The sequence below is a fragment of the Lolium perenne genome, chromosome 1, assembly GCF_019359855.2.
Source record: "Lolium perenne isolate Kyuss_39 chromosome 1, Kyuss_2.0, whole genome shotgun sequence".
In the NCBI taxonomy this organism is placed as follows: Eukaryota; Viridiplantae; Streptophyta; class Magnoliopsida; order Poales; family Poaceae; genus Lolium; species Lolium perenne.
Genome location: NC_067244.2, coordinates 156,520,025 through 156,547,445, shown reverse-complemented (window position 1 = coordinate 156,547,445; position 27,421 = coordinate 156,520,025). Strand labels below are relative to the sequence as shown.

The window sequence follows — 27,421 nt, the reverse complement described above, 5'->3', positions numbered from 1 at the left end:
CAACCGTTATGTCCAGTTTTTGCCTAAGCGGTACTACCGCTTTGGGTAAGCGGTACTACCGCTCTGAGTTCGAAATCCCCTAGATCTGGTCCACGTGGACACAGAGCGGTACCACCGCTCGAGGTACCGCAATAGGGTCAGAACCTTACTGGACTCGAAGCGGTACCGGAGCGGTACCAGAGCGGTACTTCCGTAACTAGTTATGGTACTTGGGCGGTACCATGGGCGGTAGTACCGCTCGTGAGCGGTACTACCGCTTCAGGTACCGCAGAGGTACTGTAACTCGTACTGTGGGTCAAATCAGCGCAGAACTTCAGAGCGGTACCGTGGGCGGTACTAGTAGGGGTAGCGGTACTACCGCTACAAGTACCGGTAGTACCGGTCTGGCAAAAATTGGTTTTCTCCCCTTTTTCTCTCCAGCCATGTCACCTCGCGATAAACACACAAAACCAGAAAACCTATAAACTACGCTTCAGTCTTCCGATCTTGACGTGTCCAGCGAGGTCACCGTGCACTTGCAAATCTAACAATGATACTCAAGGCACACGGTGAGATTACTCAAGTGTTGTCATCAAACACACAAAACCCGGGGTTTAGACTTTGCTCTTTCACCCGCACCGCCGCTGCCGACGGCTCTACCATGGTGGTAGCGGGGCCCTCTGCGAAAGGTGGCGGGGGTTCATCTCCCTCTTTGTTTGGGGCCGCTGGAGGGTGGTGGATGTGGCTGGGGCCGTCTGCTGGTCCTCACAACGAGCGTACGCTAGGGCGGTGACCCCGGATCTTGGTTGACGCTCCACCAGGGTGGCCTGCTGATACGTGCATTTTGTATCATTATAATAACAATATATATGATCATTTTAGAATGATATTTGCATTCATATACCATTATTTTTGTAGTTTTATTGATTTGTGGGATTTTCCTATAAAGTCCCCTTCATTATAGTTATTTTTTGGGAGGTAGGAAACCTCCTTTTTCGTATTTTGTTGTTTCAGAGACCTTCTGGAATCCAAACAATTCGGGAGAAAATACCACGAAATTTTTCATCAGGATAAGGACTATGGGATGAAGAAGAACTCGGCGGGAGCCACGAAGTCCAAAAGAGCCCAGGTGGCATGAGCCCACCTGTAGTCCACGCCACCTAGGCTCGTTTTTTACCTCGAGCGTCACCTCGCCTCTTCCTTTTAAAAAATGCCTCTGTTTCGCGAAAAAAACCTACTCCATATTTTTCCCACGATTTGTAGAGGCGGCGGAGGCGAAAGTCCTCTCCTACTCCGAGAGAGGGCAGATCCTGCTGCTCCGAAGTCTCTGATGAGGGGGAAATCAAAGCCATTGTCATCACAAATCCTCCTTGATGTAGGGGAGGCCTCTCCATCAACATCAACATAATCCCCAACATCAACATGATCTCCATCTCCAAGATCCACCTTGTTCCCCTCATAGATTGTGATTGGTCGGGCCATCTGTATTGTTTAAGTGTTATTTGCATGATTGTGATTATCAACTTGTCTCTATTTGATGGTGAGATTATGTTTTCAAATTGTTTTGTAATCCATATGCCACTAATCCATACCATGTTTCACCGTTGTGAGTAGATCCCCATGTTCATGTTGGCATAGGATGAATTTACAATGATTTACATTTAATATGAAAAGAGTATTTGGTCAAATTTTTATCTTGTCTGTGGTTCTATGACGGTGATATGTGAATATCGACTGCATATTACTTCACCTATATGGTCTCATAGGGCTGCACTTTAATGTAATGAACATGTTGGAAGGGACGGAATAACAGAAATCATATTCCAATGATTTGAGTTGCATTAGAGGGTTTAGTATCGGGCACCCTTGAACTTACTGATATGGTGGGACATCTATGTCTTAATTATTCCTATGTTTGCTCATGAAAATGGTCATAGGACCCATCATAATGGGTATATTTGCTCATTCACTTGGCTGAACCTAATTTAGGCTCAGTTCACTAAGAATAAAACTTGACAAGATACTTACCATATTGTTAGAAAAATCTTCATGCTGAGTAAATCCATGCCGCCATTGGAAACACTTATCACATATAAGTACACAAACACTTGAGCCCATCCTCTTCCTGCATAGAGGATTGCGCTTTCTCTCATAGAGAGCATCCACTCATCACAATTTACTTTCAGCAATTTATACTACTGCAACCTACAAATCCAAATTCGCTCATCTTCTATTGTTTTACTTGTCAAATTTTCTAACCAATACCTTCAAATCCTCGTGGGTTCGACTAACTTTTCTTATTGAAAGGTACTACAATAGATCTCCTGAACTTGGAAGACATCAAGATACTTTTATGGAGCCGGGAAGCGTCTTCCTATTGGTAGGTTTGCTTGGTAAGGAAACTTGAAAACTGTTTCTACTGTCTACTATTTTATTCTATCATGGCTCTCTTAGGTCATGAAAATATGAAACTCTCTTTATATAATTATATTAAATTTGTCAAAAACAAGGTTGATAAACCCCCTAAACCCGGAGTGGAATATCAAATTCCTATTGCTATTGTTAAAAGGGTTATGAAATAGAGTTTTATAGGAGATGAAAGTAAAACTAGGTCGTAAGCTTCACCGCCATCCGTGGGACACCCGATCTTGCCGGAATCAAAGCCCTGTTGTGGTACACCTAGTTGGTATATCCCCAACACCCATCAACAAGGGTGTGGATGAGCTTTGGAACAAGCCTAGCCTCGGCATTTGGTCGAGGCCGACAACGACGGCGCCCTGGCGTTGTTTGCCTCCTTGGAGGCATTGTTGTTGAGCTATGTTTCTTGCCATCGTGGGGTTATGGATGCCTGGGAGAAATCCCTAGCTTTGGATTGCCAAAGCGGGCGATCGTGATAGATATGCCACTATGTCGTTGGAGGCATCGCCTTGGAGAGTTGGCATGTGGTTGCTTGCTTGGTCTCGCTTGTCGATGACGTGGTGGACGTTGGGGAGGCGGCCCCAAGAGGTTTTCCTTGTGCATCGAGGCGGCGGACTCAGGAATTATCGTGGGTTGTGTACCTATGAGGTTGGATCGCCTCTCAGTGTGGCTTGGGTGACAATGTTGTTCAGCTAGTGCAGCGGCATTGTCGGCTCGGTCGACGTGTCCCAGAGGGTGCGGTCAAACATTTTGTCGGGGTGTGATAACCCCCAAGTGCAGGGGATCAACACAGTACAATTCGATAAGTATTTGAGTGTCGAACCCACGAGGAGCTGAAAGTAACTATCTATTCTCTAAATCCCTATAACCCACTTATATGGCCTTCTATGCAAAGCTAGGAGATATGATGTGTGTGTGAAGAGGTTTTACTAAAAACTATATATATATGTGCTGAAATTAAAATGCAAGAAGTAAAACTAGTGCAACAATAAGTAAAGTGCAATAAAGTAAAATGCAATGAGATGAAGTGAGTAACTCAAGAGAGAAAGTGTTCAGGCAAATTGCTATTTCATTTGTGTGGTTATCATAATTAGTGAAGCTCATTGTAGTCTTTTTAGTGCTTCTTCCAGGGAGGAGCCATAGATAGGTGTCGTTGCCTATTCGATGGTACTCCAGAGGAGGGATCCTCATGGAGGGAAGAAGAAGTAGGGGCCATCGGACGGAGAGTCCTCGGGACGGTGGTACGCGATTTACCCAACTTCGGACACATGCTCGATGATAGTACCTACTGCTGCTTATTTGGAATTATTTGGGCGCTTTCACGTTGTTACAATGAGTTGTGGTTGTGCCTCTAGGGCTCCTAGGATCCAGCTTATAAAGGCGCCGTGATCTTGGGTTTACACGGAGAGTCCTAGCCGGAATACAAGATGCCTAAGTATGGAATATACATTGCCGTGCACGTCAAGGATCCACCTAGATCTAATCCTGCCGTCATGGATCCGGATACTTCATGAGCCTCCATGGATCCGCCTACTTTGTAGGTTGGTCGGGATCCGGCTCCTGTTCCTGAGCTGGACTTCATCCATCTTCTATCAGCAACAACTGGGCCGCCCGACGGGCCATATGCCACCATCACCATCTGTAGGCCACACGAGCTTGCCGGATCTAGACCATGTTGTTGGCAATACCCATAAAGTATACTCACAACAATATGTGTAGCTATATACATGTGCAAGTAGACCCCTAGTGATTGATCCTAAGGCCATTTTCAAGAGCAAACAAATGAATTATTAAGACATGGATCTAAGAATGTCCAACCACCGTTGTAAGTTTAAAGGTCCCCATAATTGGTTCCCCGTTAACATGCATCTAAGAATCGGGACCGGGTTTCTGTCGCTCCCACTATCCCTCATCATGTCAACATGCAACGGTGATAACCTTATGCATCCCCTTGACATATGTGTGCACTCATATATCAATACATAAGACCATCATAGAATATAACAAATACTTGTATGCAACCAACAATAAACTATATAACAATTTCCATGAACAATTCACTACTCAAACATCAACGTAGAGATACAATAGATCATGGAAAAACAGTATATTGCATCATAGATCATGTTTGCCAAGAGATTGCAGAGGGGGATGACGAAGAGTTGTTGTAGATGTTGATGAAGATGATGAAGATGGTGCTAATGCCTTCACCTGAGGGGGGAGTAGTCCACCGGAGGCGATTCCGGCAGCGTTTCCCACATCCGATCTCCGCCAGCAGCGGCCTGCTAACTCTGTGTTTCTGTGTTTTTGATCTACGCTGTCGTTGCCTCGATGAAAACCCCCGAAGTCTTATATATAGTAATTTTTAGGGAAAAACAAGTCGGTTCACGAAAAGATGATGCGAAACGGACGCTCGAGGGCTGAAAGAGGCCTAGTGGCGCGGCCAGAGGGGGAGGCCACGCCACCCTCTCTCTTTTCCAGTCTGTTAACCGCCTGGTGGTCCACTTTTGCTCATTTTGTTCGTCTCGAAAATTTTGGCTACCGGAGTTTGTCTCTCCGCGTAGTTTAGATTTCCTTTTCCAGCAAATCCTCGAATGTAACCGAATATTGCTACTGATCCTCCCTATCAATCTAGAGAACTATCTGGTAGCTAACATATTTGTGTGGAGCACTAGAACATAACTAACCTGCTGCACGACAGTTTCAAAATCTAAAACTCAGAGAGAATCTTCAGTGTGTTGATTGGGACTAACTTCTCTATACAACTTGAGCGCCTCTTCCATAATTTTATTTCCTGATAACAGTTGTGCTCTTTTCTTACTCGAAGGATAAGTAGAGAGGAATCTTCCACTATGTCCTAGCTTTTGAAAGGCCGGTGGGGCTACGCGAGGATCAAAACCAGCTGCAGCAAGTATCATCAACCCAATCTGATCTGCCTCTCTCTCAGCCCTGCATAGTGAGAGCATCATCAGAAGAGCTTATAAGTTATAACACGAAATACTTACATTGGATCGATAATGCAAAACAAGAAAGAAACTACAGAAGACACGAGCTAATTCAGAACGGCACTGTCGTGGAGGGGAATGTTCAACATACTTGGAATATAACTACGGTTTGACATGTTTTTTTCCTTGTGTTTGACAGCCAGCAAAGAAAGTTGATGTATATACAAGTGAATATACCTTCGGAAGAAGGGCACCCTGAGGGGTTTGGGAAGACACTTCCTGTAGATGATCTTCTCTGCCCAGTGCCTCGCAACGACGTGCCCGACCTTAAGAATGAAAAAAGAGAAACAATAAGTTGGTTTGAATTCTCAGGAGAACAATCCCAAAGCACACATGCATCAGCCCATTGAGCAAATAAACCTACCTCATGAGCAATCATAGTGGCAAGTTCAGCATCTGTCCTGAAAACTTGTAGAAATCCAGTGGGCACTACAATCTTGCCAGCGGGGTAGCACCACATATTGACGCGCTTATCTTCCACCACCATCACCTCCCAGTTGAGCCCATCGAGATGCCCAGTCGCTGGCTGTGCTCTCCCTGCGCTTCCCAGCTTCTTCCTCAAAACCTCCACCACCGAGGCGGCATTGCCACGATCGAGCTCGAGCATGGCGGTATCATGGCTCTTGATGATGAGGTGGGTGTGGACGGCGCGGACAAGCTTCGAGGTGATGTTGTTGAGGCGAACACAATCTGGGTGGTGCGGGTCAAGTATGATGGAGGCGTGCTTCTCCTTGAGGCAGGCGAAGCGGGTCTCGCTGTGCTCGCGCTCCTGCCGGGGAGTGCGGACTGCGGAGAACAATGTGAGTGCGATTGGTGAAGGGCACTGTCTCAATGTATCCGTGGTAGTCTGGAATCAGCGCATCGCCGATGCCGATGCCGATGCCGAGCAGAGGCACCGTTGCCAGAGCAACCTTCCGTGGGTCATAGTACCACCGAGAGTACCTCTGGGTGGAGGTGCAGTAGTGCCTGCTGACACGATTAATGTGCTGAAAGAAGAGACCCCGGATGGGGTGACGAAGGTGTGGTGTAGTCGCCGGCGCTATAGCAGGCGTTCGACACACAGTCGCTGCAGCGTGCCGGAAAAGGAGTCCTCGCATGGCGCCCAGGGCATCTCGGCGCCGCGAGGCTGTGTAGCGGGCCAGAGAAGTCAAGCAGTTCATGTTGCTGAAATTTTCCTTTCTTTCGTTGGGATCGAGGTAGCTTTCGGGAGTGGCGGCGTATGATCTAAACTGGAATTGCACTTGTCATGAGGGTCGCGATTTATCGCAGATTATATGGATCTATGGATACGGAATTTTAGACAAAAATCCGGTAACGGATGGATAGAAAACGGACAGAATAAGATATATATAGTTACCGTATTTCGTATGGAACTATGAATCACGTGGAGAAGGGGTAAACGGAAACGGCTGTAGCGCCATGGCGTCGGCGGTTCTGTGCTGCGCTCGGGAGCGAGCTGTTCCAAGGAGACCTGGATGAGCCGGCTTCTCGGCTGGGCTGCGGGTGGTTTGGGCTGCATGTGGAAAGGAGAGAGAGGAAGTTGGCCTGCCTACTTTTGAGCCAGGTAATACTGGTCATTTTTTATTTTTCTGTTTCAAAGCGACTTATCGTGTATTTCAATATTTGGAGGTTCAAAGTTCACAAGAAAAAAAGCTGAAGATTTTCATAGGGGTTCCTTGGTTCAATGGAACACCATTCTATGAAAAGCCATTGAAAAATATCCCCACAATTTTAAAGTATAACTTATTCGCCAATAACTCAATTAGCAATGTGCATAACTTTAGTAATTGCAGTGTATCATTTACAAAAGGTTTTGTTAAGTGCTTACCCTTATTGTTGAGGTTATATGTGGAAACACACTAGCATGTTTCATAGTTAGATATAAAATCTGGTAATCAGTGAAGATATATGGTTAGCAGATCTAGGCGAGAGATCAAAAGGCGAACCAAAATTTCGAACTTTAGGCTAATGCTAACCCTTTTTTGCCGCTAGGCACCATGCAGAAGAAGACGCGAAATTGCAAATCCCCAAAGACAAGCTTCTGTCATATGCAAGGAGTGCCAAACCACCATCAACAAAGAACACGAGCCTCAGTGCCTCCATGTACCAGAAAGCACGAGAACACAAGAGGGGAGGCGGTGGATGGAGCGGGGAGGTGCAAATTTTAACAATCCATTGCCAAATAAACAAAAGGGACCTTAATTTTTTTTTTGACAATTAGCCGGCAAGTCCTTCTTCATGCTCTATTCTCTCTGCCTTGTTGATCTGATTAGACTGTCCAAGAAAACTTTTTTTACGACAAAGAAACACACAACTAGAGGAACCGACACCGTATTTCTTCTTACTCTATCAATTTGCATTGCGCTTTGTGAGGCTCACTAACACAAACAAATTAAAAGGCTACAGAGTACAGACCGGACAAGGCGTTTTGGCTCATAGGTGTATATACACCTATTAGGAAAAATAAAAATAAAAATTATTTTAAAATGTTAAGAAATTTGAATAAAATTCCTTATCGTGCATCCGAACATCCTATGTTACCTGATGAAATTTTTGTGGGGAAAAAATATTTTATGTGGCCTATGTAAAAAAGACAAATGAATGTCTCGTAAAAAACTTGTTTAGAGCATCAGAAATTATGTTATTTGCACATGCCATATAAAATAATATTTTTTCGCGACACTTTGTGTGCAGGCATAAAATATGTGGAAGTACACCCCTAATTTTTTTTCGACAATTTTAGACATTTTGAAGTATGTTTTTTCAGTAATACGTGCATCTACACCTATGAGCCAAAATGGATTTCCAGCTACAGACCACACTGGAAAGAGGCCATCCAATGCATGGCGGAATAATCTTCTACTAGCAATGAAAGGCGCGGCGGCACGCCGCGCCATATGGTGGATGGTTGATGGTAATTTTTGTAGTGACACTGTACTTGCACGGGATTCAGATGCAAAAAATAAATACATGATCCCAATTTTTTTCATTCTCTTCTTATATGCGATTCCTAAAATGTCAACCATCTTTATTTATTTACTGTAGAATCAAATTTATGACACCCGGTGAGGGAGAGTACATTCCAATGTTTACATCTTACTTCCGACACTAAAATTTTACATTTTCTAATATTCTCAAGTTTATAACGGGGAACCAAAACTTATGAGTAGTTGCAACTTTTAAGGCGGGCTCTCATTTTGTCCTAGTCTTCTCCCTCCTCTTGAGAGTTGCGCAGATACTCCCCTCACCTCTCCCATCCTCCTCTGGCGGCTCTACCGGCTGGAGTAGGGATTAGAGGGGTGGCCGGCCTTCTCCTTTGTACAATATGTTAGGTTGTAGGTTTGGTTTGCCGCTATGGCATCTTGACGTTATGTCGTGTTGTGGATGATGATCTTGGTCGCGGTGGAGCAGCGACCTAGGTCGTCCGGCGTGCTTTCCTGTCGGATCTCCATGGTGGAGGATGGTAGTAGAGCATCGATCTGGCATCGGTCTCAAGAATAAGCTCGGGGCGTCACGGATGTTGGCGGTTTCTGCTAGAACTGTCCATCATGGAGGTGGACTGAGGGTTGCAATCTTACCTCAACAGCCGTTGGAGAAGATCTTAAAGCTTCACATGGTGGAGGTCATCAACGACAACAATTTTGCTCTGAAGCATCGGTGCTACTTGCGCCCATGGGTTTTCTTCCTCCAGGCAGCCGTGCCAAAGCAGAGGAACTTCAGTTTAAGCATGACCATTGCTTCGAAGCTCTGAAGCACCAACGGTGGAGAAAGGCTGGGTCGCTTTTCTCAGTTTATTTCAACATTCTATTTGCCAAGTGTGGGAACCATTATGTACTTTCTGTAATGCTTAGGGTCCTGCTTCTAAAGTTGTCCAACCACAGTTATTGAAGCTTCTTGGTCGTTTGGACCCTTCTCTTGTTCAAAAAAATGTTGAGTGCAACATGTTATACCCCCTTGAGGCAATATAAATATTTGCAAATTATGAAATAAAGCGGTGTGGGGTAGAGGTTCACTATGTTTGGCCCTTGTTACATACAGCGGGAAAACAAAAGAGCGCGCTAATTTTATTCATGTCCCATTACATAGTCCACATGACAGTTTAGCCGAGATAAGATATTGCGGAGAGTTAGTTGCATCCAGTTTAGTATAGAGTACATCTTAATAGCCATAGTCTAAAAGTAGAATGAAAAAGGCATAGTCTAAACAGTCAGACTGTCCCAAGATGTATAAAGATAGAAGAGGACTCGGGGCCCAAACATATGAGCCTTGAACAACAGAACCGGGGGCCATAGCGAAGCAACCTTGTTGCATACACCAGCCAAATAGTAGCTTGTAGACAGTAAAAACACCAGCATAAAAAAAATCGCTGACAATAGAACCACCATGCTCTTCACGTTAAGCTCACAAACACGTGCCCAGGAACCTAGTCATCAGCATCCGAAAAATGTAACCCTTTCTTCGACCTGGGTGCTCGCCATCACCGGGATTGTTGCGCTTCATTCTCCCAATGGAATCGGAGGCAGTCTACAATAGAAATACATCGCCTGTCAGAAACGCAAAAACACTGATGTCCTGCAAAGACAGTACAATTATACCTCATCAATAACGGAAGCTGAATATGTTGCGTGCAGTCTGTGGCGTGAGATCCATGAACAGTGGCAGAGTTGATGTCTCAGCAGGATCTGGAACATGCTTTGGGGTTTCAGGAGCAGGGATGCCAACATTGTCCTGACCTACAGCTGAACAATTCACTCCCTCTCGCAAGACAACATTGGCATGGACAATCGGCTCAACAATTTGTACCTGGAGGTAGTTGTGCAATGAGTATAGTCATTCACGTCTATGAGTAGAACAACACTGAATTCTCAAGTAAAAACTTGGGCACTGCATTAGTTAGTCCTCTTACACTTGACACAAGCAGCAACGCCTCTTTTCGGACGACAGTTTCCTCAGGAGGTCCAAACAAATGAAGATCCTCTTTTTGGACGACCGTTTCCTCACGAGGCCCAAACAAATAAAGGTCCGTAAATTTGGCAGCGAGAGGATCTGTAGAACCAGTGTCAACTGCTCCAACAATGAGCCTATACCTGGCAGAGCAATGACATAAAAAAATAAGAATTAGTGTCTAACAAACAGAACATAAAAAGGGTAAAATAAAGTAAGCAATATACATCACGAAAAACGGAGGACATGGAAATCAGGTGCACTATACCTGGGCAGATGTATAATAGTGGGACACCAAGGACATTTGTATACTCCATCCTCTAAAGTAACCATTTTCCAATATTCTTTGCAGCTTATATAATACCAACCCTTGGTTATGAAAACATCGGTAATTATACTGGATATCTTATAACACTCACCCTAAACACGATTAACAACAGATTTAACCAGAGAATGCAGGGGAGAAAAATATTCACCATAGTACTCTGAACATACCATGATATCATTCGGCTCAAAGGCCGCTATCTCCTCGATTGATGATACGGTCGGCTTAGAACGACTTTGATTTGCACTGTGCAGCTCAATGCACCACGGTAGATGTTTCGATCTGTAACACACGGAAAATACACATGTCACCAAACAAACAACAATCCTGACACGCAGCAGGAACTGATTCCTTGATAAACATGCCTCTCCCGAACATCAGCTATCTCTAGAATTGGCAGATTAACATGCCATCTTGTAACAGATGTACACTTGAAGGCCTATAAACCTGCAGAGCAATAAATACTACAGTTTGCATAGACCAAAAAGAAAGGAAACAAATAAAAAAGCGAAAGATAACAGAAAATAGTGCTAGAAAGAGAGAGTGCGGCACCTGAGCAATGACTAACTGTCATGCCAACAAATAAAATGATAATAGGCTCCTCATCCGATGCCTCTATCAGCCCATCAGCATCAAACAAATCAGCGTGCTCCCCACAAAGGGTAACAATAGCAAGCTCGCTTCATGAAGCAACATAAACATAAATCAGATAACAATCAAAAGAGGCAAGTATGTTGTTGGAAAAGTAGATATAAAAGTAGCAGCAACACACACCTAACATCTGTGATATACACTTGACGTTTCTGGCTCCTAGCATTACCAGAAGGGGGCAAAACACAAGTGACCTTGTTCACCAATCCAACAACGTCTACAAATCCACATGGAGCAATCAAATTATCACAACATAAAACACATGGTATTAAGGATACAGATGACACAATAAAATAAACCAAGCACCAAAGCGGTCACATTCTCACCAGATAGAAGTATATTGACTATATTCCGATCGATGCGATGCAATAACATGCTAAATGGGAGAGCAGTATAGGCGAACAAAGGAAAGTTCTCCGGCGGTGGCACCACCTCTGCTAGAACAATCTTTAGACTAAAGCAGATCCGAAAAGAATGATCCACTGATATGTAGCTTTTTTGGGGATCATATAAATCAAAATGATCAATCACATAGTCTAAACAGTCGGCTGGCCCAATTCAGGGATAAACTTGCAAGCATCCCAACTTAAAAGAAAACACTGTATTTTCAAGGATGGGTTAAGTAGTTCTAATTATTTTTTAGTTTAGGTTGACTATCATACTCCCTCGAAAAAAGCCTCCTAGATACTTTCTTAAGACGCTGATGTGTTGTTAGAGAACTAAGTTGTCACAGTTCCCGAAACTTCATCTATGGGGTACACATGTGGCAGAGACATTGAACTAATGAAAGGATAGCTATCTAGTATGAAAGCACCTTGTCGAGCTTATTATGAACCACTTGGATCCAATTGCAGAATGACATGGCACTAAATGGTTGGAGAACAGTTGACAAAATATATACCGGATTCAGCAATTGGCAAAAAAAAAACTCCGTTGCAGAAGTTTCTCTCCCGACTTTACTTTCCAATAGATGTTATTCATGTGAGACAAATAAGTGGTGACGACTGTATCTCAAGCAGTGCATAACATTGCCAAGAGATGCATCTTCTCAAGTTACAATACGCCTTCGTGTTCTCAGCTTCTAAGGACAGTTAGTATGATGATATCAGGAATTAATGAAGATATGTTATTTCTATTTGAGCCATGAAGAATAATTTTTACCTAAGCAATTACTTGCATTTGTGAGAAAAAATTGGGCTCCAGCCTGGAAAAATCTTTTCAATCGAATTGGAAACATCAGGGACAAACAAATTAAATAGGAACAGGTAGAGTGTGACAAATCAACATTTTCTAACATGTATGAAATAGCATAACTAATTGTTTTCTGGAGTTGCAAATACAAAAATGGCCGACGTGAATGTCATACAGAAGTCGCATTATTTCCTGCCATTCAGGATAGAATGCCTACAAATTTTGAGTAACAAATACTTTAGCCTGGATACACCATTCTGAGTAAGAAGAAAAGGCATGACATTTTTGTTTGCCTACAGATTTTGTTCAGAAGAAAGGCAAGTATGGCAATAATAAGCACTCTGTGGTTTCTACAGAAACAATTATGCAATGGATGGGAAGCAAATTTTGACCGAAGCAGCGCAAGCGCTCTATGATTTCTCTATGAAGTAGACAATGGACGGTAGGCAAATTTCTACCGATGAGGCAGCAAGCACACTGAACACCGCAAGCAATTTACCGTGAAAAGCAACACATGAGATAAAGTAGCACCTCCTAGCATCTTACCTTTTGGGAAAAGCTTATCTTGAAATGGAAATAAGTCACTTCTATATGTTACAAAATAGGCATACATTAATCTTCAGATATTTTGCTGAACAAACCGAAGATACTGAGACTGTGTTTCCTATTTGTAGAATAAAAAATTTAAGATGCTAACTCTACTACTGCTTGATCAACATCAGTTGTGAGGATCATTCAAAAATACACTTCCACTAAATATGGAACTAATTGCTGCATTTAAATTTAAGAGCATCATCATAAGGGCTTGGACGAATAAAAGTTTATTCATTACATAACTACCTTAGCTGATCCAGAGCATATACATAGTGAGCAACTCTTGCAAATATTGACTGATAAATTATCGAAATAAGACAATTTTAATCTAAAATAAGAAACATTTTTGACCTTTGAGCAAGAAGACAAAAATAATGTAGCTCAAAACAATCCGTAAATGCGAGGAGTTCAATGAGCTCTTACAATCCATTGAACCAAACTGCATCTTTATGGCGCAGCGGCACGCCGCGCCCGTGGTGCTACACTTTTTGAGTGTGCATATTTTGTACAACTTGAACTTATTGCAGGGGTAATATGAGCAGATGATATAAGTAAAAACATTAACAAAGCTGATGCATATATGGGACACACATTAGTTTATAGCAATAGTAAGCCAGAGGACACCTGTTTACTGGATTATATCGTAGATGGATTTATATTGGAAGGGGAGAGATTATCTAATATTTCTGACCTACACTACGATAACAGAAGGAAGGTGATCTAGCTATTCTCCAGCTCTGCTACCTGTATGTGCCTTGTGTCACTGTCCTCGTCAAAAAAGAAGATGATGATTGTTTCCCTCTTTGGCACTGCTAGGGCATGAACAAATACATTAGTTGTGTGCTATTCATACCCAGCTAAAGCGGCAGATAGGTGATTAATATTTTACACCACGATTTGTGGGCACACCTTGAGACAAAATATATTTTTTCACATAAACTACTTGGTTCATCAATTTGGGCCCTTGCCTGTTTGACCTTTAGCTGGAGTTCAGTTGATCTAGATTAATTATATTTGCTGCAAGGGAAAGAGGATTGAATTAATTTTATTTGATCTACCGCAGCCTATACTGTTCAGTTGAAATCTGTCCCAACAAATTTACCTCGCAAGATGCAGTGATCTATTTAGCTGGGAATAGTTCACTTGAAGTTTTCTTCTCATTTCCTGCACTGTGGACAATGAGTATACATTTAGCTGCTAGTATAACTTTGCAAGTATGGTTATTTCCATAGTTTAGATAAATTATCAAAAATGGTAATGAAATACGGTATGAAATAATCAAAGAATGCAAATGAAATAGATAATAAATCGTATGTCATGTTAGATAAGTACCCTGAAAGAAGAGTATTATCTCCAACGTGTGCTGCCAGAGGTGCAAACGGTTATGTATTGTAGTAACACTGAAAAATTGGCAGGATGCATAATAAATTATTGGGTCTTTCTTCGTGCTTCAGGGATGATGCATATATCGACTGGATAGGTCGATTATGGTTACCTGGCACACAACCCTCCATTTTAATTGTATGAATAAAGATTGCATAGCTTAGTAAGCAAAATACGGAGTAGATGATATGGCACGATATGGTTGATTCAAACTGTAACACGTGATGGAAGAGACAGCGAGGATAACTGCAAAGTTCCATGCAAAGTAATGGCTATAAAAGGAGGGGACTAAAGTATCACATTTTTGGACAGAGTAGTTAAAGTAACTGAACATAAAAACGTATATATATACAGGCAATTGCAAGTTAACTGAATCTCTAAGTTATAGGCAATTGTGTAAGCATATCTGAAGTTATAACCGGGATAGATATTACCCAATAGCATCACATGTGACAAATAGCACGGTGCAGGACATTTCCCGCGCTGTATAATTTTATCTATCCCAGTTACAGTCTAACCATGACAGAGCAAGTAGATGGCCAGCAGCAGATTTGGCAGCAGCACTCATGTGCAACACCTAAGATTGGACCATGCGGACATAAAGGTGGGGTAGTGAGTTGATCGAACAACGGTGGTTATTTAAAAAATGGAAATTAGAGTAAAGATGTTCTGTATAATATATACCTGGCAGCCTATATGACCAAACCTAATTCTTATGTAAGTTGTCCAGTGTTTTGATCTCTGTCTTTTCAAATGCTTTGACATAATTCTGAGGAAGGCTGTTTGCATATCCAAAGGCAGGTCAAACCATAGAAATTCAGGTTTTGAATGCAACCAAAGAAGCAATAACTCGTGAACTTAGAAATTTATTTGACCAAAAAAGAGAGACTTTTTATCACTTGCTATTTGTTGAACCAATATACTTTTATCTAGCTAATGAAAACGGGAAATTTACAACTTCCTTTTGATCCACGAAAAGAGGCGTACAGGGGGAGCTGACATATTAGATGTTTTTGCCTATTTTTTGCAAGTATTATGTTGTTCTTGAGGACACAAAGCTAGAGCTTCCACCCGAAAAAATATTTTGATAACATGTTGCTACTCCGGATAGCAAGAATAGCAATGGACTCTGAAGAAAACTTATCTGAGGTAAATGTATCCCTTTCTGCTAATTTGCTACAACTAACTTGGTTTGAACAAATAACTCATATGTGAGAACATGATGCATTCAGTGTTCTAAGGCATGAAAACACTTAGGAATTAAGTCCTTTGAGTAAACCGACAATCAAAATTCCAAGGACTACACTCTTTTGCTTCTCCCAAACACTTCAGCTAGAGATGAGTTAACAAAGTAACTTGGATGAGAAATGGAAAGCTATCTTGAAGTAGAGCAAGTATGTGTACCTGTAATGAAGGCTTTTTTTCCTAGCATAGAACTTGCATACAAAAATAGTGATACATATACAATAATGCTCAGCGGGTTTAATAGAAAATATATCCACATGTACTTAAATTTTTTTCCTAGCACCGAACTGCATACAATATATTGTTAACACGTTTAGACAATGGAAGTTAAATGTTCTGTGTTGTCTAAAATACGACACCACAACATGCAAAAAGAACATAATCAAATTTACAACAGCCAAGTATAGGATAGAAATAGTTTTTTTTTAAATCATATTCAACTTAAATAATGGAATCTACAAAATCAGATATGTTTTGGATCAATAATGAATGTCATATAAATAATTATTCTCCACACATTGATAGTAAAACATTGTAAAGGAAAATAGCACATGAGGAGCTCCGCCACTCGCTGGGCCTCAATGCTTTGACCATCGTTATCCCAGTAAGTATTAGCTACGCGAATTATCTGAATTGTCCTAGCAGTGATACACGTACCCACCGGTTCAGCCATGAGTCTTTCGCACACCACCTCGCCGACAGAGTTGTATGCATCCTGGACTCCTGGTCGTCGTCCGGGTGGTCCACACAATGACAAAACGCCGCGCCCCCAGACTCAGAGCAGGCGGCGGCGCTGCTGGCCATCCAGTCCCCACATAGCGAACCAACCAGCAGGTCGCAGACCGCCGTCCAGGTGAGGAGATGTATGGGAGAAGCCAGAGCACGGGACGGCAGGAGAGCCTCAGAGACAGAGGAGGACCCGACCGATGCCACGGCCGCCGGCCAGGGGGCTCTCACGGCAGGGGAGAGATCCGGCGGGGAAGATTTTGGGGTAAGCAGCAACTCAGGACGGGGGGAGGATGGTGAAGGTGTCGACAGGGACTTTGTGGATGGAGCCCGTCATCGTGCCCGCATCCGCTTCCTTGCTCGTCTGCAACCTGATGGATGGATGTAAGAAGGGGAAAAACAGAGAAAGGAGAGGCGGATAGTGGAGGAAGGGAGAGGCGACGTGTACCTGAGATAAGAGACTATTGTAGGACCGCTGCATTGGAGGTAACCCACATGCCCTGAAGCGACGGCGACCACGGCGACACGGCGAGAATCGTGTAGATGCAATCTAGGAAAACCAGGTCGCTGCTCCCTACTCGCCGTCTGGTCTCAGTGCCGACAGCATCGCCGCCACCCGCCACTCCAACTTCCTCCCGAGGTCGCGCGGTGGCCAGGTCGGCGCGCCGCCGCCATGCCTTGGCTGGCTTCGGAAACTCGGCGCGATGTCGCTCCTGTCAGTGTGCTGCTCCCATCACTGCTACTTGTGCAGTTGAGATCTCCGGGTTCGGATAGAAGAGGTCGGGGATTGGGGAAACTCGGGCGGGGACGCGAATTATCCTTCTGTTCGCCAACACAGCGCCCTCCTTATGCCCCCCGCCTCCCCTCTTCTCTCTCCTGGATAAAACGACTATACCCCTGGTTGAAGTCGCGGCAGAGAAGCGGCGGCCAGACGCCCGCCATAGCCACTCCCACTATATCCCCATCGGGAGGAATACCCGTTCATGGAGCGCCAAGCCTGAGGGCCGCCGCCGGGACCTCATCCGTCCGTGCGCCCCACCTTGCCCATGGCGTCGTCCTTGGTAGCAGGGCGGTCCGGAGGCAAGTTAGTGCTCACCGATCAGGAGCAGCAGGCATCGATTCTGGGAGCGAAACAAAGCACATTAGAAGGGGAGAAAGAATAACACGATGTAGGGATGAGGCAGGCGTACCTGTCAAGCGCGCATGGTCTTCCTCGTCGCGGAATCGGGTTGTCTCTGTCCTTGGGGCGTCCTCTCATGCTTGTGAGAAAAGGTGAGGCCAGGAGGGAGAAAGGAAGCGGCGCTCGAGACCTCCATACACGAATTCTAGAGAGGAAGGAGGCGGAGCCAAAGCGGACACCATGCGGAGTCGCCGAGGAAGAAGCGGTGGCGCGCCGCCGGCCACGGAAGGGCTCGTTCCGGGAAGAATTTAGGCAGAACACGGCGAGGCGTGATAATACGGGGGGATCAGGAGAGAGACACGCATAGAGACACAGGTCAGAAAAGAGGTCAAAGCGGTGAGTAATACCAGACAAAACCTGAATCTGATCAGGACCCATCCCAAACAGCAAAAGACACATGCCTAAGTCTACCAATAGGACACAGCGCTAAAGCAAAAAGGAGGAGATCTGACCAAATCGTACCTAGAAAAAAATTTCTACAGGGCACCAAAACTGCACCTAGAAGAAACCCTACGGGAATAAAACTATCAAATAGCATACGTGTTACCTCCACATTAATCTCAAAAATAATTCAAAACTCTTACAAAAAAGATGTTTGTTCCCAAATAGTATAGTAGTTATACTCCATACTTGTGCTTGTAATTAGCAAGAACTTCATGTTGGAAGAACCTGTATGTGCCTTGTGTACCTCTTCTTCAGTTCTAAGCAATAAAACTGACATACGCCATTCCTTTAGGCGCAGGGGCAAGTGAAAGAGATGGACAGAGACTAGGGAGGAAGATGGAACGAATGGATGTGAAGGCAAAAGGCTTACAGAATAGGAGCGTCGTACGTCTTTTTTTTTACAAATTGTTCTTGACTTTCTTTTTTACAATTTATATAAAAAAGATAAAACAGTCGGTGTTTACAGAATAGGAGCGTTATAGCCCTATAGGTATGACTGTATGGATAGCTTGTTAAACACCTTTTGCAAACAACAACAAAAAAGAATCGGTGTTTACAGAATAGGAGCGTTATAGCCCTACAGGTATGACTGTATGGATAGCTTGTTAAACACCTTTTGCAAACAACAACAAAAAAGAATTGACCAGAGTGGTAGCCCTATAGGTATGACTGTATGGATAGCTTGTTAAACACCTTTTGCAAACAACAACAAAAAAGAATCGGTGTTTACAGAATAGGAGCGTTATAGCCCTACAGGTATGACTGTATGGATAGCTTGTTAAACACCTTTTGCAAACAACAACAAAAAAGAATTGACCAGAGTGGGATTTGAACCCACGCCCTTTCGGACCAGAACCTTAATCTGGCGCCTTAGACCAACTCGGCCATCTGATCGTAGTGATATAAAATCGTGTGTTCCATATATAATTTGTACAGTACACTTTTTGTCAACTCGCATTCATATCTCCCCGCACCTACGTACGACGACCGCGGGCGCGGCGTCCGGCGGTGATGTACGAGGGTACCGCTGCCGCTGGCAGAGGGAATGTTCGAGACTTCTGCATGGGCCCAGGCCATTTCTTGTGCATACGGCAGTGAGCACTGAGCAGGTAATGCATGCCTTGTGCGCTTGGCCCAGTCTAAAACAGCAGCCAGCCCCCACTGCTCGTGTTGTACACGAATAATTTGCATCCCACAAATCAAAAACTATTTCTCCGTTCATCTACAAAGTTACCGAAAATAATATGGGTGAGACCACAAGCTCAACGTTCTTTCCTGAAATTCTTTTTACTGTACAAAGTTACCCAATAATAGAAAGTTGTGTGCATCTCTTCGATGCAGCTCAACCTCCTCTTCAAAGAAAATCTAGAAAGTTACCCTTGAAAAGAACAATGGAAATTACTGCAGCAATAGGCACACAATCAGAAGTGTTTAAACTCTCGCACACGTATGTACATACCAAGAGTTAATAATATTTTAACGAACATGTTCTAAAAAAATAGGTACGTGGCCACCTCTATCAGTTGGAACTACGGACCGGGGAGACGCGTGGAAAAGAAGAATTTGATGATGGCGAGGAATACTCGGATCATGGCCTGACTATGGGTCCATTCGGAAAGCCTTCGCTATACTGAAATCCAAGGAGCGATGAAGATCTCGGTTTTATCAACTCTACAAACCTGAACATAGCTAGGTCCCTCCCGCTCTGGGAGTGTCTTCCAGGAGTGAAAAGGATCCAAACACGTCCTATATTGACTTTATTGAAGATTATGTTAATTAATCGTGGCTCTGGAAATAGATGGCACCTCCCTTCATTCGTTCATGTCCTAGTACGTCTTTCTGGTGTGTTCAATCCAACCAAAATGAAAGATGGAAAGGAAGGAATTAAAACAAGACACAACATCAACTTTTCATTGGTACCATCCCTAAGATCGTGTCCGTGGTTAATTTTCTTGTTTGAGATGTGTATATTACATTTATGGCCCCCAACTTGTTAAGTGGGAGCACATTATTACAACTTCTTGATTTTTTTTTTCTTAAAAGTAATGAATAGACATGGCCTATACCAATAAATGTAGTGAAAATGACTCATCACTGCGTACTACGACTACGAGACAGACAATATTGGTCATTCACATGTTGATTGTTGGATTTTACTTTTTTTTGTTGAATTCATTAGCTATGCAAAATATTCTTAGTTGGGTCCTTTAACACATTTGCTCTTCTATTGAGAAACCAATGGGGCGACTCAAAATTGATTGTGAGAGGGCGACGGAGAAGCATGCATGTGCCATGAAGTTCGCTAACAACACATGCAACAACAATATTGGAGTTAGAAATGGGTAGGTTACATATCTTTCAAGTTTTGCTCTTGAACTATGGCTCCTTCATCTTATTATAGTTAAAATATCTGATTCTTTCTCTGCTTTTAATTAGCAATGCAACGAAAATATTTTGTATTATTACCACCTTTCTAAACATGTTTAGCCTTATCTCGTTGAGCTCACTTAGTCTCTTCGTCACGTCTAAGTTTAGTCACATGCTCATTAGCGTCCCTCATCGCATCCCATTCGGATGCCTTGGGGTCTAACTCATGAATGATCACCAACAACCTCTCTTTTTTTTTACTTTTTTTAAGTTTCCGCTTAAGATTTTGTCCAACCCCTTAGGAAATGAGAGACATGTCTAATATTATTTTTGCCTCCGTCAGTAGGTGTATCATGTGTTGTTACAATAGCCCTCCAGATGTCAACATCTCATAAAAACTATCTTGGTGCAATCAGAACATTTCAAAAGAAAAATGGGCCTTGTTACATAGATGAGGGTGTTGGCTACAGCTGATAAGTATCAGTGTATGACCTGACCCCAGTGGGTTAATGCACACACTAAAACTAATGGAAACTTTTATTCCCTTTTCACATTGACATGAATAATATCAAGTTTTTCATATGTAGGAGTCTCTTTGTGATTGGCCCAAGTGAACTCCCTTCCAGTGAGAACTATTTTCCTTAGGTATAGGCTTTCTATGATTGAGCTAAAACAAAAGGCCAATAGGCACTAAAATTATCATTATTTTTTCCTATTCTATTCCATATAATATTATAGTTCTCTCCCACCAACATGGGAAGTGATTCTGATTCACACGTTCCTACTAGTTTTGATAGAAATTCTGCGTATTGTGAATCTTGGGTTGCACCAAATATTGGAACCAAGATCCACTAAATACCATCATGTCTAGATCGCAAATGAGATATAACACAATAGTCTCCCATATCAACCTGTTTTATTTGGAGGTTTGTTGTGTTTGTGACTAACCTCCCATGAGTAGTAAACAATACGATGTGAAGCAATATGCTTGAGAAAATGAATATCAAAGTTTGAGCTCCTGTCTCCAATAAGACAATAAAGACCAAACATTGTTCCTCATTTCCTGAACAAATAGATGCTTGTCAAGCTCCTCAAAACCCACTATTTCAAATCATTCGTTTCAAATCTTGCATTAGAATCTTTTTATTATTTTTGTTAATTCTAGTGCTCCTACGAACAATAGAACCAACATAAAGTTCCTTTTGATGATGTCTGGACACTTTTACACTACCAAACGGATGATCACTAGCATCTTCGTCTAATAAATCTTCACTATAGAGAAACAAACAGATTACGAGAACCAATATTCTCATTAATTGTTACCTCTACATTTATCCCTCTCAAGCCGCATTCGCCGAGCCCGAATGCGATCGCTAGTCCTCAATCTAGTCGTAGCTGCATTTGGGATCCTCCAAATGTGATGACAGCCTTCACAAGATTTTCCGAACAACAAGGCACCCACATACACATGCCCACATGGCATGTCACGTGTATGGAAGAATACGATGATTGATGCACCATCATTCTCCCTCCTCGAGATGACATGCATCTACTCTATGTTCTACCCCTCCCATATATAGTCCCGTACGGCTGGAATTTCTTCTAAATACATGTCTTGTATATGCGAGCATGACACAATGTACAACAAGGAAGGTTGTTTTGGGCCGTATTCGCACCCGAAAGCCACTTTACATGTTGGATTTATGACTTCTCAGAAAGATGTACAAAACTACTCCCATTGGCCAAGTTAATATATCATCAATCAAAGTTACTCTTGTAAAATTGTAGCCGTCCATATGGGGCATGGAGTTGTTGCTCTGGGAGCATTTCTTCTCGATGAATAGTAAATTTGAAAAAATAAAAAGAAATTTAAAAATCCTAAACTTCTGTGTACTTGTTTTTGTTACTATTTTCCGTGTTTGTGTAAGTTTTCATGCGAAAAATCAACATGCATGTTTCCATAATAAAATAAGACAAAGTTTTGTGCTCTAAACAAGCAACAAATTGATCGCTCAATTGTCTTGTTAGCACGCGTCACAATACTTGTGTTTTCTCCATAGAAATTTGCAAACAACCAACCAACACAAACATATACAGTACATGTCTAAAAAATTTTAACATCCATAAAATTAATTTTCCACTTGCAGGAGCATTATGCTCTTGGGAGAAAAATTGTAGCCGCCCATTTGTTAGGATGAACAGCAGGAATAGGTTACTTGCGTAGATTTTAACCCTAACACATTTCTATTTCCTTGAAGAAAAAGAATGTCTAATCTGGACGGCGACAGTTCATGATGTAGCCCCGGTCACCGACGTCGCTACACCAAGACCAACAAGTCCCCCAAGTGGACCGATGACACGAGCCCGAGTTAAAGCGCTACACGATAAGGTGAACTCTATCCTCGCTACTCTTGACCTTGACACACCGTTGGACGGAATGCTACCTCATGCCGACACTCTATGTGTTATTAGGTACAAGGATCATCAAGGATACGAGGGAGAGGAGACACCATTCATCAAGGGAGAAGAAGCTAAAGCTTATGGACTAAAAGAAGAAGAAAGAAAGAAGGAAGAAGAAGAAAGGAAGAGAAAGGAACAAGAGAAAGAGAAGAGGAGGGTGGAGCCTCCAGGGAAAAGGAGGCCGGAGCCTCCAGGCCATGAGGGGCCGGAGCCTCCACCCTTGGCCGCGCGCGTGGAGGGAAGACCGGTAGTACCGGCCCCTCCTGGCCGGTACTACCGGCGGGCGCCGAGCGGAGCCTCCAAGGCTGCCCCGCGGGAAGGATGAGGAGGCCGGTACCACCGGCCAAGGTACCGGCCGGGGTACCGCTCAGGGGTCCAAGTACCCTGGAAACTTTGGTTCGAAATGGACGTTTTTCCGGTACCTCCACCGGTACCTCCGCCCATTGGTACCGCCCGTGCGCGAATGTCTTCAAATCTGAACCGTCCATTCGCTATCTAGCAGTTGTAACTTATTTAGCCTTTGCCCAAATTACCCTTGACTCAGATCTGAGCTATTTGTATCCCCGTACTCCTCATTTGCTAGGGTTAGACATAGACTTGGATAATTCTTAGAGCTTAGCTCATATTGGGGATTATCTCCTGTGTTTCATCAAGGCTACTCTTGTTGAGATTAATAGTTGTGTGTGAGATTCTAGTTTAACCACTCTCTCTCCCGCACAAGTGTTCGTCTACAACACCGATCTCTCACACCGGGATTCAACCTCTTGGTCTCTCCTAGTGTGATTCTACCGGCGTGGTTTGTCGAGCCATGGGAGTGTAAATCGATTGTATCGGGTTTGGGTGCGTGTGTGTTCATCGTGTTCGTCTCGTTCTTCGTTCCTCCACTTTTCCCCTTTTGATTTTGGGTCGATTTCGCAAGATTGGGCCACAAATTGGGTCTTAGACCTCATCATATGGTATCAGCAGCTCAAGGTTACCGCGAATTTGACCCCCCACCCACCCAATTTCGTCTCTAAAAATTTTCCCAAAAAATCCCCAAAAAAATAGCCCTAATTTGCCTTTTGACCGATCTGCGATTTTGTTGAGTTTTGAGTGGTTTTGGTCCATTGATTCGGTGTTATTAGTGTTGATCTACTACTTCCTCCACTTTCTATCCACAAACTTCATCGTTTCCTTCGTTTTGGGTTGATTTGGTTTGAGCTCCTCAAGAACAGGAGAGAGAAAAGGGAAGAACAGGCAACTTCACGTGTGGGGAAGAAGCGTGAGCGGTACCACCGAGCGGTACCTCCAGGCGGGAGCACGGGTGGAGGCTCCAGCCTCCACTACCGCCCACCACTACCGCCCACCACTCAGCCGCCACCACCGCTCGCCTCCCCAAGCCGGCCACCACTCCCCTCCTCCCACCGCCGCCGACCAACACCACCACCCCCTCTCCACCACCGGCCAACACCGCCGTTCCCCCAAATCACCGGTAACCACCGCCGCGGCACCGCCACCACCACCGCCACCACCAACGCCACCGCAAGACCACCGGCATACCACTACCACCACCGCCAAGCTAGTTTGACCCAACTTTTTCTCGCCTACCTTGTGTTTGCTTATTCGGTTTGAGTGCCTTTTGTGTAACACTAACCCGCAGCTCCGAAGCAAGCGACGACACTCTCGGCACCCCGAGCTTGCAAACGTACTCTTGATCCACCCACCATATTGCAAGTTGAGTGTTCATCACCGCCTACGCCCCATCTAGGTATAACTTGCAAATCCTTTTCCCTTTTGCGATCTAACCTCCCGGGCATTGCTTGACTAGTGTTGCGAGACATTGCACGTGGCCCCGTTGTGAGGTGTGTGTGTAGTGTGGAGTCAAGCTTTTAAGCAAAACTCGTGTGGCAAAGTAGCAAAGGCGAAGCTAAGCTAACATAGTGCGAGACAAAAGCCGCCAAAACACAAAAGAGCAAAAGAGTGCAAGTGCCACAAAATACAAACGAGTGTCAAGTGCCACCAAATACAAAGGAGGAAAGCTTTTAAGCAAAAGAGAGAAAAGAGAAGAGAGGCCGCGTGTAAATCTTGTTGTCTCTCCGTTGCAACCAAAGCTTTGTCTCTCATTGTGTTAGTGTGACACCGAGCACCCTTGTTAAGGGCTTCTTACATCTTTCCGCTCATTCCTTGGTCGCACTAACCCCTTTCATCTCGTGTGTGTGTTCCACATCTTTTTCCGTGTTTTAGTGATCATCGCTTTGACATTCGATATTTGGATTTTACCCACTCTTAACAACAAACTTGATTTCGGATTTCGTCTCTTGGCTTTCCACCATACTCACCTACCACCATATTTGCTAGCTTTTGCGTGTGTTTTTGTGTGTGTGCCCGATACAATTGGTTTCGCTCTCGGTTTGATTGATCACCTCGATACTATCACACAACGGTAAGATTGTGAGGTAGTCTCCTTCCACTAACATACACAACATAGTTCTTGTCTTGCCATCATGGATAGGAACGGAGATGAATCACGGGATGGAGAAGTACTCCGCAACACCGAGAGGTTGGCTACTCAACACAACCTATGGACACAACGCCAAGAGTTCAAGGAGCAACTAGCCCTCTTCGAGACGCGCATCGATGAGCAATACGATGAAGTGGCTCACAACTTCTCCGCCGTGAACCAAGACTTGGCTCTCCTTCGTGAAGCTACGGACAACTTGAATGGCCAAATGGTGGCCAATGATGCTAACATGGAGCGGCGCATGGATAGCCTCGAGCGCGCCATCACCAACTTGGGTCGTCATCACCGACACCGCTCTACTTCATCATCATCAAGCTCGCCGCAAGATTACTACTCTCATGGTGGCCTTTCGTCCTCAAGCTCTTCTTCAAGGCATGAAGACCATCATCGACCTCATCGCCCACATGCTCGTCATGAAGACTCTCGCTCCAACTCTAGGCGCGGCGAAATACATCGCCATGCTCGTCCACATGAGCGTCCTCCACAAGACCAAGTCCTACAACAAGATCGTCACCAAGCGGATCGCCATGCCCACCATGGGCGTGACGACCAACCCCAAGACCAAGGTCCTCAAGTTCAACCTCGGCAAGATCTCCGACGCCATCCTCGCCATGACCAACGTGGAAGAGGAGACCCACAACATGATCAAGATGAAAGAGCCAACTATGAGCCTCGTCAACAACCTCGACAAGATCTTCCACAACACCATCGCCGTGAACCAAGTGAAGCTAGCGTCCATTATCAACGCCAACCCAATGCTATGGTTGGCCGGGGAAGACCTCCTTTCCCACCTCAAGCCGCAAGAGATGAAGGCATCCGTCCTCGCCGAAGAAACTTGGAGGATGAAGAGAACATGTATGGCAAGCTCAAGTTCAACATGCCCAAGTTCAAAGGTGAAGACGACGCCGAAGCTTACCTCTCATGGGCACTCAAGGTGGACAAGATCTTCCGCATCCACAACTACTCCGGTGCCAAGAAAGTGGCTATGGCATCACTCGAGTTTGAAGACTACGCCAACACTTGGTGGGAGCAAGTCCTCACTCTCCGAGAAGAGAAGGGTGAACCTCCCATTGACACTTGGGAAGATATGAAGAAGGAGATGCATGCTCGTTTTGTCCCCGCACACTACATGACCGACCTCTTCAACAAGCTCCAAAAGTTGAAGCAAGGCACCAAGACCGTTGAGGAGTTCTACAAGGAGATGGAGCTCACTATGATGCGAGCCAACATCCAAGAATCCGAGGAGCAAACCATTGCTCGCTTCTTCAATGGCCTTACTTATCCTATCAAGAGGATTGTCGAGTTCCAACCCTACTCCAACATGGTTGAGTTAGTCCACCAAGCATCGAAGGCCGAGCGCCAAGTGATTGAGGACATCAAGTACTCCAAGGCCAAGTCCTATTTCTCCTCCAAGCTCGCTACATCGACTCCTCCTACTACATCAACTCCTTATGCTACAAGTGCCAAGGCCGACGCATCCTCTACACCTTCCAAGAAGACGACTATCCAAAGTCGAATGAAGCAAACGGTCTCCTCCACCGCTTCCTCTAAGGCATCCACGGGACCCTCTAGTGTCACTTGCTTCAAGTGTGGCACCCAAGGTCACAAGTCGTTTGAGTGCAAGAACACCAAGGTCATGATCACTATGGAGAATGGTGACATCGAGACTCTTGATGAGGATGAATATGAAGCCCTTGTGCAAGCCGCCGTGGAAAGTGAAGAAGCTTATGAGCAAGAAAGTGGAGAAGATCCTCTCTTATGTGAGCATGACCCAAGTCCCTCACTTGTGGTCACAAGGGTGCTAACCACACAACCTCATGATATGGAAGAACAACGGTGCAACATCTTCCAAACCCGTGCCGGAATTGGTGGCAAGTCTATCAAGGTCATCATCGATGGTGGAAGTTGCCACAACCTTGCGAGCACCGAGTTGTGTGAGAAGCTCCACCTCACTCTCCGCAAGCATCCTCACCCTTACCATATCCAATGGTTGAGTGATAAGGGCAACG

General features: G+C 44.2%; 2 protein-coding genes, 1 long non-coding RNA gene and 1 other non-coding gene across 4 annotated transcripts; all 4 read right to left on the bottom strand.

The window, feature by feature from the left end:
- Positions 1 to 5,114: 5,114 nt before the first annotated feature.
- On the bottom strand, positions 5,115 to 6,513 carry LOC127334695 (mitochondrial metalloendopeptidase OMA1-like). The gene is made up of 5 exons (XM_051361227.1): positions 6,464 to 6,513; positions 6,227 to 6,368; positions 5,767 to 6,171; positions 5,580 to 5,668; positions 5,115 to 5,346 (listed from the first exon to the last, which is right to left on the bottom strand). The coding sequence occupies exons 1-5, from the start codon at positions 6,511 to 6,513 to the stop codon at positions 5,115 to 5,117; spliced, it is 918 nt and encodes a 305-aa protein (XP_051217187.1).
- A 2,922-nt stretch (positions 6,514 to 9,435) lies between these two features.
- Positions 9,436 to 13,552, bottom strand: LOC127334688 (uncharacterized). The gene is made up of 9 exons (XM_051361214.1): positions 13,531 to 13,552; positions 11,446 to 11,539; positions 11,240 to 11,351; positions 11,037 to 11,110; positions 10,842 to 10,953; positions 10,615 to 10,766; positions 10,309 to 10,489; positions 9,998 to 10,205; positions 9,436 to 9,926 (listed from the first exon to the last, which is right to left on the bottom strand). The coding sequence occupies exons 1-8, from the start codon at positions 13,550 to 13,552 to the stop codon at positions 10,002 to 10,004; spliced, it is 951 nt and encodes a 316-aa protein (XP_051217174.1). The 3' UTR covers positions 9,436 to 9,926; positions 9,998 to 10,001.
- A 790-nt stretch (positions 13,553 to 14,342) lies between these two features.
- LOC127309041 (uncharacterized) lies at positions 14,343 to 17,913 on the bottom strand. The gene is made up of 5 exons (XR_011743796.1): positions 17,652 to 17,913; positions 16,910 to 17,582; positions 15,175 to 16,832; positions 14,925 to 15,067; positions 14,343 to 14,602 (listed from the first exon to the last, which is right to left on the bottom strand). It is a non-coding gene; the product is annotated as an uncharacterized lncRNA (long non-coding RNA).
- Positions 17,914 to 18,898: 985 nt separating this feature from the next.
- Positions 18,899 to 18,979, bottom strand: TRNAL-AAG (transfer RNA leucine (anticodon AAG)). The gene has a single exon. It is a non-coding gene; the product is annotated as a tRNA-Leu (tRNA).
- Positions 18,980 to 27,421: the final 8,442 nt, after the last annotated feature.

What these genes read in the sequence shown, in the direction of transcription:
- LOC127334688 (XM_051361214.1), bottom strand. Translation starts at nt 13,552, where the DNA reads ATGCAGTTTGGTTCAATGGATT. An exon ending in GCAGTTTGGTTCAATGGATT is followed by an intron (nt 11,540 to 13,530) that starts GTAAGAGCTCAT and finishes GTGGATTTGTAG; the next exon opens with ACGTTGTTGGATTGGTGAAC. An exon ending in TTGAGCCGAATGATATCATG is followed by an intron (nt 10,767 to 10,841) that starts GTATGTTCAGAG and finishes AATCGTGTTTAG; the next exon opens with GGTGAGTGTTATAAGATATC.
- LOC127334695 (XM_051361227.1), bottom strand. Translation starts at nt 6,513, where the DNA reads ATGCCCTGGGCGCCATGCGAGGACTCCTTTTCCGGCACGCTGCAGCGA. An exon ending in ACCACGGATACATTGAGACA is followed by an intron (nt 6,172 to 6,226) that starts GTGCCCTTCACC and finishes ACTCCCCGGCAG; the next exon opens with GAGCGCGAGCACAGCGAGAC. An exon ending in CCACTATGATTGCTCATGAG is followed by an intron (nt 5,669 to 5,766) that starts GTAGGTTTATTT and finishes TTCATTCTTAAG; the next exon opens with GTCGGGCACGTCGTTGCGAG.